This window comes from Cetorhinus maximus, chromosome 5 (genome assembly GCF_964194155.1).
Source record: "Cetorhinus maximus chromosome 5, sCetMax3.hap1.1, whole genome shotgun sequence".
NCBI classification, from domain to species: Eukaryota; Metazoa; Chordata; class Chondrichthyes; order Lamniformes; family Cetorhinidae; genus Cetorhinus; species Cetorhinus maximus.
Genome location: NC_135883.1, coordinates 162,812,786 through 162,827,892, shown reverse-complemented (window position 1 = coordinate 162,827,892; position 15,107 = coordinate 162,812,786). Strand labels below are relative to the sequence as shown.

General features: G+C 42.4%; 1 protein-coding gene across 1 annotated transcript in view; it reads left to right on the top strand.

Moving 5' to 3' along the window:
• The window catches only part of acbd3 (acyl-Coenzyme A binding domain containing 3), a 49,355-nt gene that overhangs the window by 21,775 nt on the left and 12,473 nt on the right, over window positions 1–15,107 (top strand). Inside the window, exons 3-6 of the mRNA XM_078542741.1 lie at window positions 5,118–5,258; window positions 10,085–10,243; window positions 11,421–11,595; window positions 14,105–14,264. Coding sequence (XP_078398867.1) covers window positions 5,118–5,258; window positions 10,085–10,243; window positions 11,421–11,595; window positions 14,105–14,264 — 635 coding nt within the window. The remainder of the gene's footprint in view (window positions 1–5,117; window positions 5,259–10,084; window positions 10,244–11,420; window positions 11,596–14,104; window positions 14,265–15,107) is intronic.

The following is a 15,107-nucleotide window of genomic DNA, read 5'->3' as shown; positions in this document are numbered from 1 at the left end:
TCAGAAACTGAACTGGACTAGCCATATAAATACTGTGGCTACAAGAGCTGGTCAGAGGCTAGGAACCGTGCAATGAGTAACTCACTCCTGACACCCCAAAGCCTGTCCACCATCTACAAGGCACAAGTCAGGAGTGTGATGGATTGCTCCCCACTTGTCTGGATGAGAGCAGCTCCCACAACACTCAAGAAGCTTGACACTACCAGGGGCATAGCCCGCTTGATTGGCACCACATCCACAAACATTCACTCCCTTCACCACCGGCACGCAGTAGCAGCAGTGTGTACCATCTACAAGATGCACTGCTGGAATTCACCAAGACTCCTTAGATAGCACCTCCCAAACCCATGATCACCACCATCTAGAAGGACAAGGGTAGCAGGCACATGGGAACATCACCATCTTGAAACTCCCCTTCAAGTCACTCACCATCCTGACTTGGAAATTTTTCTCCTTTCCTTCACTGTCGCTGGGTCAAAATTCTGGAACTCCCTTCCTAACAGCACTCTGGGTGTACCTACACCACATGGACCGCAGCGGTTCACCACCACCTTCTCTTGTGGTGTGGGGAATATTCAGTTTCAAACAGGTAGAAGTCTAGCCTTGCCAGCCTGTTGTAACTCTGAGCCCAGTTTGAATGGATATGACCTTGCGTACGGTACATGATTTGTATTTAAGGATAGGAGGTTGTATTTGCAATCATCTGCAGACCCAACTGACTTCCATTTGTGAAACATCTTTTCATTTCCTTTTTCGCTTCCTTAATTCTCCATCTTGGCCAGAATCAAATTGGAATGGTGAAACCTCTGTTCTCAAAGTCTTAATTAAACTCGCACTTGCAGCAACAGTCAGAGGAAAAATCTCAATTGCCTGCTGGCAGTTGGCTGTCAGGAATGGCAGTTGGGCAAGGTACTGAACTCGATAGCTGCTGATTGGAGATAAGCACGTTGGATTAGACAACATTTGTAAAGACTGCAGTTAACATTTCAGGATTGGGGGTCGAGAGTGGTGTGCTACTCTTGCTGCATTTAATTTAACCCTTCGAACCAGCTGAGCTCGGACCTCTGAACAGAACTGAACTGGTTCTCAAGAAGCTCGACACCATCCAAGACATGGCTGCCTGCTAGATTGGCACACCATCCAGCAACTTAAACATTCACTTCACCACCGCACAGTGCCTGCAGTATGTACTTTATACAAGATGCACTGCAGCAACTCCCCAAGCCTTTGACAGCACCTTCCAAACCCTTGACCTGTACCATCTAGAGGGACAAGGGCTCCAGATACATGGGAACATCACCACCTGCAAGTTTCCCTCCAAGCCTCTCACCATTCTGACTTGGAACCATATCACCATTTTGTCACTGCCACTGGGTCAAAATCCTGGAACTCCCTCCCGCTGATTGATTGATTGTATCTACACCTCATGACTGCAGGGGTTGAAGAAGATGGCTCACCAGCCCCTTCTCAAAAGCAATTAGGAATGGGCAACAAATGCTGGACTTGCTAGTGACACACATTGCATGAAAGGACTTTTTTTAAAATGACCGCCCATTTCTTAAGTTTGAACAAACACCAGAATGGCAAGGCCTAGATTTCTTTGTTTGAGACTGGGTATTCTCCACATCACACACACTATTCTCCACATCACAAATACATGAAGTGTCCTGTATCCCTTACCGTTATCTGTATAGGATAATCCACAATCAAATTATTTCTGTCGTTTCACACTAACTTTTTTTTTAAAAAAAAACAATAATTTAGAGCTCTTTAGAAATAGGAGCTGGAGTAGACCATTCAATGAACCTCCTCTGCCATTCAGTAAGATCATGGCTGATCTGATTGTGGCCTTAACTCCACTTTCTTGCCTGTCCCCATAACTCTTGACTCCCTAATAGATCAAAAATATGTCTAGCTCAGCTTTGACCAGCCTCCACTGTTCTCTGGAGAAAAGAATTCCAAAGATGAATGATTTTGAGAGAAGAAATTTTTCCTCATCTCCATCGTAAATGGGAGACGCCTTATTTTGAAACTGTCCCTTAATTCTGGATTCCCCCATGAGAAGCAACATCCCCTCAGCATCCACCCTGTCATGCTCCCTCAGAATCAGTCTAGTGACTGCTCTGACTGCTTCTAATGCAATTATGCCCTTAAATAGAAGGAAAAAACTCTTCACTACTCTCGATGTGCTCTCGCCAATACCCTTTGCAACTGTAGCAAAACATCCCAACTTTTATATTACATTCCCCTTGCAGTAATTGAGAACATTCTATTTGCTTTCCTAATCACTTGCTGTACTGTATTGTAACATTTTGTGATTCGTGTACCAGGACACTAGATCCCCTGTACCTCAGAGCTCTGCAATTTCTCCGCATTTAAATAATATACTGCTTTTCCAAAATGGACAAGTTCACATTTTCCCATATTTTATACTCCCATCTGCCAAATTTTTACCCACTCACTTAACCCATTTATATCCTTTTGCAGACTCCTTATGTCCTTTTCACAACTTACTTTCCTACCTATCTTTATGTCATCAGCAAATTTAGCACCCATACATTTAATCCTGTCATTCAAGTCATTAATATAGGTTGCAAATAGTCGAGCCCCCCCTGCCTTAACCTGTGAGTCACTCTAGTTGCATTTTGCCAACTTGAAAATGATCCATTTATGCCTACTCTGTTGCTGTTAGCTAACCAATCCTCTATCCATGCTAATATGTTCACCCCTACACCATGAGCTCGTATTTTTGCATAGTAACCTTTGATATACACCTTGTCAAATGCCTTCTGGAGATCTAAGTACATCACATCCACAAGTTCCCCTTTTATCCACGTTGCTTGTTACTTCCTCAAAGAATTCCAATAAATTGGTCAAACATGATTTCCCTTTCACAAAACCACCTTGACTCTTCCTGATTGTATTGACATTTTTTATGTGCCCTGCTATAACCCCCTTAATAGATTCCAGCATTTTCCCTGTGACAGATGTTAAGCTAACTGGCCTATAGTTTCCTGTCTCCCCCTTTCTTAAATACAGGAGTTACATTTGCTATTTTCCAACCTGATAGGACCTTTCCAGGATCTAGGGAATTTTAGAAAATTAAAATAAATGCATCTACTACCTTGGCAGCTACTTCTTCCTATACACTCGGATATAGGCCATCAGGACCTGAGGACTTGTCAGCCTTTAATTGTTGTAATTTTCTCAGTATTCTTTCCTTGGTGATTGTAATTGTTTAAAGTTTCTCCCTCCCTGTAACCTCTTGATGGACACTTATTTCCGGTATGTTATTTGTGTCCTCTGCAATGAAGACAGATGCAAAATATCTGTTCCATTCATCCACCATTTCCTTCTTTTCCATTATTAATTCTCTAGGTACTCAATCTAGAGGGACATGTTCACTTTACTTACTCTATTCCTTTTTAAATACCCATAGAAACTCTTATCTGTTTTTATATTTCTAGCTCGCTTTCTCTTGTACTTTAATTTCTCCTTCATTTTTTAGCCATTCTTTACTGTTTTTTAATATTCTGTCTAACCTGCCACTAATCTTTCCAGAATTGTATACTTTTTCTTTCAAGTTGATACCATCTCTAACTTCCTTAGTTAATCACAGATGGAAACCATGGTTAACCAAGGAAGTTAAGGATAGTATCAAATTAAAAGAAAAAATATATAATGTGGCAAAGATTAGTGGTAAGTCAGAGGATTTGGAAAGTCTTAAAAACCAACAAAAGATGACCAAAAAAATAATAGAGGAAGGACATAAACTTTGAGGATAAACTAGCAAGTAATATAAAAACGGACAGCAAGAGCTTTAAATATATAAAAAGGAAGAGAGAGACCAAAGTGAACATAGGCCCCATACAGAATGAGGCTGGGGAAATAATAATGGGGAACCAGGAAATGGCAGAGGAGTTGAAAAATACTTTGCTTCCGTCTTCATGGTAGAAGGCACTAATAACATTCCAACACTAAATAATCAAGGGGCAAAAGAGGAGGAGGAAATAAATACAATAGTTATCACTAGAGAAAAAATACTAGGGAGACTAATGGGGCTAAAGGCCGATAAGTTCCCTGGACCCGATGGGTTGCATCCTAGGATATTGAAGGAAGTAGCTACAGAGATAGTGGATACACTGATAGTAATCTTCCAAGAATCCTTACATTCTGGAAAAGCCCCAGAGGATTGAAAAACTGCCAATGTAACACCCCTATTCAAGAAGGGTGGGAGGCAAAAAACATAACTATAGGCCAGTTAGCTTAACTTCTGTCATTGGGAAAATATTAGAGTCTATTATAAAGGATGTAATAGCAGAGCATTTAGAATTACATAATCTAATCAAGCAGAGTCAGCCTGGCTTCATGAAGGGAAAATCATGCCTGACAAATTTATTAGGATTCTTTGAGGCGATAACTAGCAGGATAGATAAAGGGGAACCAGTAGATGTAATATATTTGGATTTCCAAAAGGCGTTCAATAAGGTACTTCATGTAAGGTTGCTTAAAAAGACATGAGCCCATGTTGTTGGGGGTACTATATTAGCATGGATAGAGGATTGGCTAACTAATAGGAGACAGTTGGGATAAGGGGGGGCATTTTCGGGATGGCAACCTGTAACTAATGGATTGCCTTGGGACCATTGCTGGGGCCTCAGTTATTTACAATATATATTAATGACTTAGATGAGGGAAGTGAATGTACTATTGCCAAATTTGCGGATGATACAAAAATAGACGGGAAGGCAAGTGGTGAGGATGACACAAGGAGTCTACAGAGGGATGGGCAAAAAGGTGGCAGATGGAATATAATGTGGGAAAATGTGAGGTTATGCACTTTGGCAGGAAGAATAGAGGAGCTGAATATTATTTAATTGGAGAAAGCTGCAGCATAAAGGGATCTGGGAGTCCATGTGCATGAATCCCAAAAAGCTAACAAATGGTCATCCATCGTGTTGGTTGTGGAACCTTGCAGTGTACCCAATAGCTTGCCTGCTTACGTGATTGCAGTTCAAAATAAGCCACCATATTCGAAGTGCTTTGGAATGTTTAAGATTTGGTAATGCACTAAGTGCATATCTATCATTTCTCACCGTGCTAATGTTTCTCATCAGGAGAGAATGGACTGCCCTGGGGAACATGAAGAAAGAAAATGCCATGGTGGAATTTGTCCAGTTGCTGAACAAATGCTGCAGTCTGTTTGAACCATATGTCACATCCCATAAAATAGAGAAGGAGGAGCAGGAAAGGAAGAGGTAAGAGAAGTATTGCCTGTCTATAGGATATTGATTTAATAAGGAGCCTACAGTGTTTATATAAAGGACGGTTTCAATGAAGCGGTCCAGGCCAGGTAGTTCTCGGAACCATTCTATCACATGGTGCCAGTCGCGGCTCAGTGGGTAGTACTCCCAACTGCATCAGAAGGTTTTGGATTCAAGTGCTGCTTCAAAAATTTGATCATAAGTATCTAGGCTGAAACTCCCAGTGCAGTACTGCATTGTCAGAATTGGCATCTTTCACGTTAAACAGAGGCTCTATCTGCCATTTCGAATGGATGTAAACAATCCCATAGCACTATTATGAAAATGTGCAGAAGAGTTCAATGTCTTGGTCAATATTTACTCTTCAACTGGCATTACCAAAAACAGGTCATATTGCATTACTGTTTGGTGACTTTGCTGTATTCAAAGTGGCTGCCATGTTTCCTTACATTATAACCGTGACTGTGCTTTGAAAATACTTCAGTGGGCTGTTAAGTGCTGTGGGTCATTGTAGGGACATGAAAGGCACTATAGAAATGCAAGTTCCTTTATCAGTTTTCATATTTCCAATTAAAATGGATGGTGCACTAAGCTCTTAAATCTGCCTGATGCAGGTTTCATTCCTTGTGCCTTTAGTTTGAAGTGCAAGTGATGTTAATGCACAGCGTACATCTCAGTGGTTGAGCCAGCTACCTTCTTGCCACAAGTCAACTTTCTCAATTATAACATTTTTAAACTGTTTTGACATGGCAGTTTTTCACTTAGTGGCAGCCGCCTAACTACATTGGAGGGAGCACTCAACGGGTTGCTTTCTTCAGTGGCATGTGTTGAATCAAAAAGCATTCAAAACAAATCTGTGAATAAGGAGAATTAAGAATGCAAATTGTCATTCCTTTATTGTCACTGGGTTAAATCCCTGGAACTCCTTAACAGCACCGTGGGTGCACCTTCATCGCAAGGACTGCAGCAGTTCAAAATGGCAGTTCACCACCACCCAATCAAGGCAAGTACAGATGGGCAATAAATACAGGCCTTGCCAGCAAGCCTGTATCGCCAAAATTTTTTAATTGATAACTATGGAGAGCCATGATGGAATAGCTGTAATGAACATGTTTTAAGTTTGCGCAAGACTGGGAACCTTAATATTGTTGGTTGTAGCACTTTGAGAAGTGACACAGAGAAGAGAAAAGCAATGAGGCGTGACAGTGTTAAGAACATAATGTCCTGGTAAATATTTCAGATTTCCAGCCTTCACACTATCTTGCCTTTTCGTATGATGCCCTGGGGATTTTATTAAGGTGAATCCCTGTGGATTGAGTTGAGGAATAGAAAGACAAGTTTCAGCATCAGTGACCACCCACCAATGGAAACCAGATTGAAGAGGAGCTCTGCAGACTCATTATTATTTAGCGTATTAGACAAGACCTGTAATTCCAGCCATTTTAAAGCATTGCCATTAGCAGCATACAAAAGAAATGTAAGATGTGCAGACTTGGATATGCAAGAACAACATGGTAATGAATGTTTTTAACTGTTCCAAAATAGGCTCATTTGTCAGTCATCCAAAACATCATCTTCAATCACTTTTTTAGATGCAACAATTGTTTTATATCTGGGAAATTAAATGGGACAATTAACTGATGACGACTGAAGAACCATTGTAAAATAACGATTAGATCATAATTGCATCCAGCAAGCAACCAGGAAAGGATAATAATGAAAGAGGGTTTTTAATTCATTCATGGGACATGAGCATCACTGGCTAGGCCAGCATTTGTTGCCCATCCCTAATTGCCCTTGAGAAGGCGGTGGTGAGCCGCCACCTTGAGCCGCTGCAGTCCATGTGGTGTAGGTACACCCACAGTGCTGTTAGAAAGGAAGTTCCAGGATTTTGACCCAGCGACAATGAAGGAAAGACCAAAGTCCAGTAAGATGGGAACAAATTAACTAACTGGTTGATGGGTCAGTGGTGAGAATATGAAAAAGATGAGCGCTGCTTGATTCTGTAGAGTTATAGCGGTTCTGTAGATATGTAGACTACATGTGAGGTATATGATTATGGTTAACAGTAATGTGTTCAGTCTGTGTGCTCCATTATTGATGGGACATTAAAGCTGTAGAAGGCATTTCCACAGAATGATGCCAAAGATGGGGCAACTCTTATTTATGAAGGGACTTGCACAGGTACAGTAGCATAGTGGTTATGTTAATTAAATTGGCAATCCAGAGGCTTGGACAAATATTCCTCAGAATTAGTTGTGATTCCACCACCCCATGACAGTTTCAGAATTTAAATGCAGTTTGACGGTGGGGGGAGAAATCTATAAAGGGAAAGAGAGTGTTGATGTTAGTCATAAGTGACCATGGGTAATCATAAAAAGCCAGCTGGTTCACTGGTATCACTTAGAGAAGAAAAAGCTGCTGTACTTAGCACAGTGCATGACTCCAGTTCCCATAGCAACACTGTTGACAGAATCTGCTGATGTAGCCTAGCAAGCCACCCCATTGTATTCAGGGCAACTAGGGATGGACAAATAAATGTCAGCCCTGCCATCAATGCCCACATCCAGAGAATGGAAGAAAATAAGACTTGAGGCTGGATCTATTTCCAGTGCGGCATAGAAAATTTGTTTGAATTTTTTGCGGCTAATGGAATGATTTAAACAGCACCTTTTTGGCCCATTGTGCCTGTGTCAACTCTTTAGTAAGAGCTATCTAATTAATCGCGCTTCCCCATAGCCCTACAAAGTTATTTTCTTGCAAGTATTTATCCAGTTCTCTTTAGTACATTATCATTGAATCTGCTTCCACCAACCTTTCAAGCAGCGCCTTCCAGGTCACAACAGCTGGATGTATAAAAGAAAGTCTCCTTATGTTGCCTCTGATTCTTTTGCCAAACACCTTAAATATATGTCCTCTGGTTTCTGACCCTCTTGCCACTGGAAACAGCTCCTTTGCTCATGACTGGCTACTCAAGATTGGCTTTTCTCACTAGCCCTCCGAAAGATTCTCTTGCTGGGAACATCCTGTGGAGTCTGGGTTGAGAGGTCATCAATTTTAAAATTGTCACTGAACATGAAGAGTGAGGTTAGGAGAGCCTTGTTGGCACGTGTGATAGTTGGCCAGGGGGAGTAATGTTCTAAATGGTAACAAGCTAGGAATTGTGGATGAGCCGAAAGATTTAAACATTCAAGTACAGAAGTCGTTAAAGCTAGTGGGCAGCTACAAAAAATAATTCAAAAAGCTAAAAGAAATGTTGATCATTACCTCGAGGCATTTTAAATAAAAAGGGACACAAGTGTTGTACTGTAACTACTGAGCATACGAACATATGAATTAGGAGCAGGAGTAGGCCATTTGGTGTCTCGAGCCTGCTCTGCCATTCAATAAGATCATGGCTGATCTGATTGTGGCCTCAGCTACACATTCCCACCTACCCCCGTAACCTTTCACTCCCTTGTTAGTCAAGATCTATCTACCTCTGCCTTAAAAAATTCAGTGACCCTGCCTCCACCTGGGAGCAGAGAGTTCCAAAAGTACTGACCCCCTGAGCAAAAAAATCTCCTCCTTAAATGGGAGCCCCCTTATTTATAAACTGTCCCCTGGTTCTAGTGTCTCCCACAAGGGGAAGCATCCTTTCAGCATCCACCCTGTCAAGTCCCTTCAGGATCTTGTGTTTCCATAAGATCACCTCTCATTCTTCTGAGCTCCAGCGGATAAAGGCCCTGCCTGTCCAACCATTCCTCATAAGATAACTCCTTCATTCCAGGTATCAGCCAAGGGAACTCTGGTTAGTCTGTGTTCCGTTATGGGCCCTGCAAATCGGGTGGAATATATTGGAAGGAGTGCACATAAGATTCACCAGGATTAAATCTGGGTTAAAAGGATGAATTTACATAGCTTATATTCAATTGAGTATAGAAAGACTGGTTAATTAAGATGTTTAAAGCAAGTATAGGATTTGATTGGGTAGATAGAGAAATTATTTCCTCTGGGGGGGGAGGGGGGAAAGGGGGGCATAGTCTTTAAAATTAGAGCTAGGCCATTCGGGGGTTTTGTCAAAGCATTTCTTCTCACAGATATGAATCTGGAAAACTTTCCCCTCTCCGTCCCACCCCAAAATGGTGGTTGAGGTTGGGGGTCAGTTGAAAATTTCATGACTGAAATTGAGATTTTTGTTAGGCAGGAGCCTTAAGGGATCCAGCATCAAGGGGCAGATGGAGTTAAGATGCAAATCATATACGATCGAATTAAATGGTGGAACAGGCTGAAGAGGTGAAAGGCCTCCTGTTCCCACGTTCTATAATCGCAGCAAAAATCACTGGATCTTTTTAAGGGCAAATTGGACAAACGTTTGAAGTCGAGGAAGATAACAGAACTATGTAAGAGTTTGGCAGTGAGATCACTTTGGGACTGTTCTCACAAGGAGTTCACGCAGGAATGATGACCCTGAGCTGTTCCCTGTGTGGCCAACCTCTTGGATTCCAAATTGCATCTTCACGTGACTCGGTTGCTTCGGGTTTGAAATCAAATGGAAAATCATAGCCTTACTCTTCCCTTCCATTTATCCAGTCCAGTTACTTCGTTTGACACTGTTGTACCTCCACTGTCTCCCCGGGTGATCTGACGCTTATATTTACCAGCCTTTGTTCAAATGAAGGAGTCTAATCTCTGCACTGATTTTAGTTTTAATCTGAAATCTGGTCATGAAGTGCCCACTCCTGCTCACTGTTGTTGGTATCCATTACTGAATATGCAAAATCACCTGCACATAAACCGCTTTATTTTACAGAATGTTCCATTTTGTTTCCTGGCTGCAGGAGAGAAGAGGAGGAGAGGCGTCAAAGGGAAGAGGAGGAGCGAGAACGTTTGCGGCAGGAGGAAGAGAGAAGGCAGCGAGAGGAGGAAGAAAAAAGGAGGCGGGAAGAGGAGGAGAGGAGGAGGCTGGAGGAAGAACGGCTTCGAATGGAACAACAAAAGTAAGAGCTGTTCATCAGTTGTAAGTTGTCTTAAGCTTTGTAATTAAAATACCATTGCTTAATTGTCTTAATTTGGCTGTGTTAATAGCGCTCTTGTCTGGGTCAGCAAGTTATACTTTTAGACACTAGGAATCAAGGGAAATGGCAATAGTGCAGGAAAGCGCAGTTCAGATAGACAACCAGTCATGATTTTATTGAATGCCAGAGCAGTCTTGAGGGCTGTATGGGCTACTCATGCTCTTAATTCTTATGTGCTGATATTATGATCTAGCTTGATATTCCAGTACAGGTGTGAAGGAGTGCTGCATCACTGGAGGTGCTATCATTTAAAATGAGCATTAAACTAAGGCATGCTCAGGCCACTCAACTATTTGCTGACTAAGAGCTGGGAGCTCTCCTGATCACTTGGCCAACATCCATCCTTAACTACCACCACTGGCAAAAAGAACCTAAATGGTCGACTTATTACTGTTTGAGGAATATCTCCATTGCAGAATGGTTGCTGCGTTTGCCCTGGAGCCCAAAGCCAAATTCATTGTGGCATTCTGAGATGGTTGGCCAAGTTTTAAGGCACTAATAGATGTGAATATCTATCTTAACTCCTGCTCCCAGTAGATAATCAACAGACCTGTGCTGGTGCTGTACAGTAAATGGATGCCAATTGTCCCAAGAGTGCTTTTACTTGATCATTTATCTCCTGCCCTCCCCAGAGGTGTCCGCGAGTAGTACCGGGATAAAATCTAACATTAAATTACACTCTCTGATTATGCTGACAAGTGCTGGATTCCAGTTCTGAGCATCAGTCTCCTTGTATGTCTCCAAAGTGACCACTCTTTGTGTCGTCAATCTTGATGTTGGGCTGTCCATCACTGTACAGCCTACTCCAAACAGCACCTTCCAGTAGGATAGAAGATGGGTGCAGGAACCCTGGTTGATTTCTCCTCTTCCTCGCCTGGTGGTGCTGAGACTGATATCAGAGGCTCCTTATAGCTGCCTGGCTAAAATCAGGAAGGTTCCTTGCTGTGACCTGGGCCATTCCTGAAGTTGAGATTTTCCTCACCTGTGCAGTCTCGTACCACATTTGAAAGGAGCAAGGAGAGCTTCTGAAGTTCGAGCATTTTGTGTAAATGTGAGAAACTTTATCCCAGAGCTTTACTCTTTGAACCTTTAATTTTAGGCAACAAATCATGGCTGCCTTAAATGCACAAACTGCCGTGCAGTTCCAGCAGTATGCAGCCCAGCAGTATCCTGGTAACTTTGAACAGCAGCAACTCCTGATTCGTCAGCTTCAAGAGCAGCACTATCAACAGTACATGCAACAGCTGTACCAGGTGCAGCTAGCACAGCAGCAGGTAAGGCTGGGCATGCCTGTGAGCAGTAAAAGGGATCAGTGTGCAGTGAATGAGATATTGGTCTCTTTAATTATAATTTAATTACAGGATGGGTACAAGTTTGAGTAGCTTTCCTGTGCCAGTACCGCACTGCCTTCTACATTAATTTCTGCTTTAGTACTGGTAGACCTTTAATAATTGGGTAGAATGTACTGCAAGCATTACAGGCTCACTTTGTAACTGTGCTGTTGTCAACTGACTGGGTAAAATTTTTCAGGCAAGTTGAATTTGAGGAACCTAAACTAAAATCCCTGGCTCAGACAAGACCAAAATTAACATGGAGCCATAGAGACATTACGATGCAGAAAGCCATTCAGCCAGTCCAATCCATGCTGGCTCTCTGTAAAGCAATCCAGTCAGTCCTGTACCTCCTCTCTAACCCTGTAGCCCTGCAAGTTTATTTCCTTTGAGTGTCCATCCAATTTCCTTTTAAAATCACTAATCATTTCCATTTCCTCACCCTGGTAGGCTCCGAATTTTAGGTGATTACCAGTCGCTGTATATTCCTCCTGCATCTCTTGACAAAACCTTAATTCTGTGTTCCCTAGTCCTATAGCTAATGGGAAGTTTTTTTTTCTTTGTCTACCTTATCCAAGTGTGTCATGATCTTGGACACTGCTATCAAATCATTCCTCTTTAAAAGACTTCCACACAAGATCACCAATCTGGAAAAACCCTGCACAAAGGGAAGCTGAACAAAAATTGTGGAATGTTGTTCCCAGGGAAGGATGTCTAAAAGGAGGAAAGTAAATGGTTTCCCGAGTCAATTGCGTGGGTTTCGAGAGAGGGGATTTGCGATATGACTCTATATAAGTCGAGTTGGGAATATAGGCTCTTTTTGAGCATAGTGATCCTTTCCCAAACATTCTTATCCTGACTCAGCTCTTACGGCATTGTGCAGCATGCGAAAATGTTGTTGTCTTTTGTGATTTTCGCCTATCTCGGCTAGGTTGGGTAGAGGGGTTTGCAGGGGTGGGAGTGCAGTTTGTTGGCCCAGCCCAATCAGTTGAATAAAACAATTGGCCAGGGAGCCCTGCCTTCCAGCTGATGAGGACTCTTCGCTGAGCGGTTGAACAGTATAGACCACAATCATCTTAGCATTCACTGTCTAGTCTGCTTTCAGGTCCCTTGCCTCAACCAGGGCATGACAATTAGGATCAGTCTTGATTGGAAGGAGAAAACCAGTCGGCATTCGTGCCCCTGAACAGTCCTCAGAAGCCCCTATTGACGAGGTGCCTGTGTAGTGTCGAGAGGATTGTATTCTCTGTGATGCCTCCGAGAGTCATAGATCAAGCAAGACACGGATGCCATTCAGCCCATCGAGTCCATGCAAAGACTCTGTTGCAAGATTAAGGTTCCGGAATCTCAGATTTCCCAAAAAAAGGGGGTCGATCTCAAAAATTATTTTAAAGTAGGTTAAGTATTAAGTAGTTTATTGAGAAGCAAGTGTTTTTTCAAAGTGAGAGGGAAGGGAGAGGGAGAAAAGAGAACCCCTGTCAGGTGGTTTCATACTGTCTGCTAATTCTGTAGTTCTAAATATTAAAGATACCATTTCTTAAACTGTAGAGCAATCAGTCCCATTCTCTCATTCTATCCCCCAGCCCTGCAAGTTTTATTTCTCTCTCGTGCCAATTCAGTTTCCTTTAGAAATCACTTTATCTTTGCTTCTACTGCCCTTGTGGGCAGCGAGTTCCAGGTTATTACCACTTGTTATGTAAAGAAGCTCTTTGTCACATCCCTCCATGTTTTTCCCAAAATCTTAAATCTGTGGCCTCTAGTCCTTGTACCATCAGCTAACAGGAACAGCTTCTCTTTGTCTACCTTATTTAAACCTGTCATAATCTTTAACACCACTATCAAATCATCTCTCAATCTCCATTGCTGCAAGGAGAACAATCCCAGCTTCTCCAACCTGAGTTTATCGCTAAAATCCCTCATCTCTGGAACCATTCTGGTAAACCTCTGCACACTCAAGAATTCACAGATCCTTCATAAAGTATGCTAACTAGAACTGGATGCAGTTGTCTCGTGGCTTAACCATTAAAGGTTCAGTACAACTCCCCTCATTTTGTATTCAATGCCTCTATTTATGAAGCTCAAGATCCCATATGCTTTGCTAATTACTCTCTCAATATGCCCTGCCGCCATCTGTGCACATAAACCCCCCGGTCCCTCTGTTCCGGTATATACTTCAGAGCTGTGCCGTCAAATCCTCTGGCTGAACAGACTACAAAAACTCATGTAAAAAGCAGGGTACCAACGGGTAACCAGTGTCCGTGCAGCCATACCTCAGTAAGGACTCAACTTTCAGGATAATAGGTACAAGAGAATGCTACTCGAACCTAGTCCGATGGAAGAGACTCCCGTCAAAAATCCCAATATGGATTTGTTGTGTTGTAAGATCCTATTAGTCATCTTTAGGCAAGAACACCAGGCTTATGTTGTCTTTGGGTTTCTCTGGTCCCTACAGGCAACACTACAGAAACAGCAAGAGCCAATAGTATCAACAACGCACATTGGGGTAGGAGAGGTCCCGACAGTGAACGGACAGACAACTACACACACAGACCCTTCGGAAAAAGAGCCTGAGCCAGAATCTTCAGAAGAAGTGTTGGAAAATGGACCAAAAGGTAGAAATTTGAGTTTATTAACCTGCTTCTGTCCTGTTCCACACCTATCTCCCCACCCACCCTTCCCCTGAAGTCCCGATATTTCCTGTTGGAGATCTTTAGCCTGGGAGCTGATTTTGGGTTCAAGCCTCCGCTCTTTGATCGCATAGCTGGAACTCCTGTGCAATATCAAGGCATTATTACATTACCAAAGGTACCATTCTTTTTATGGGGTGTTAACGAGGCCCTGCTTGCCTGCTTAGGTGATGGTTATATATCCAATCGTGCTATTCACTGAAGAACTAGAAATCTCCCAAGTCCCCAGCCAACATTTCCCTCTCCGAATAGCACCAAAATCAGAATGATTGGCCTGCGCTGGGGCCTTGCTTTGCATAAACTGACTGCCACAATTTGTATAGGAATGGCAGTGGTTGCATTTCAAGAGTAATTGATTGTATATGAAGCACTTTGGGTTATTTCTGAGACCCAGAATCATGGGTGATGTAAATGCAAGTCTATTTTTTCTTTAATGACTGCCTAAAATTGCTCACACTGCAATGGCTTTCAAACTTTTCTGGGTATCTCTTCTCTCCCTCCCGCCCAGATATATATTGACACACCCCTGGGGGGCCTCCTTGCCTCCTTTTCTAACTTTGAAAGATCCCCTTATCGGATGGTCAGTGGAAACCAATACTGTGGCCGGGGATGTTTTCTTTTAATGGTGAACAGCAATAGTAATAAAACGCCGTTAAGTCTTTTTTTATTCTTTCATGGGATATGAGCGTTACTGGCAAGGCCAGCATTTGTTGCCCATTCCAAATTGCTCTTGAAGGTGGTTAGAGAGGGAGTTCCAGGATTTTGACC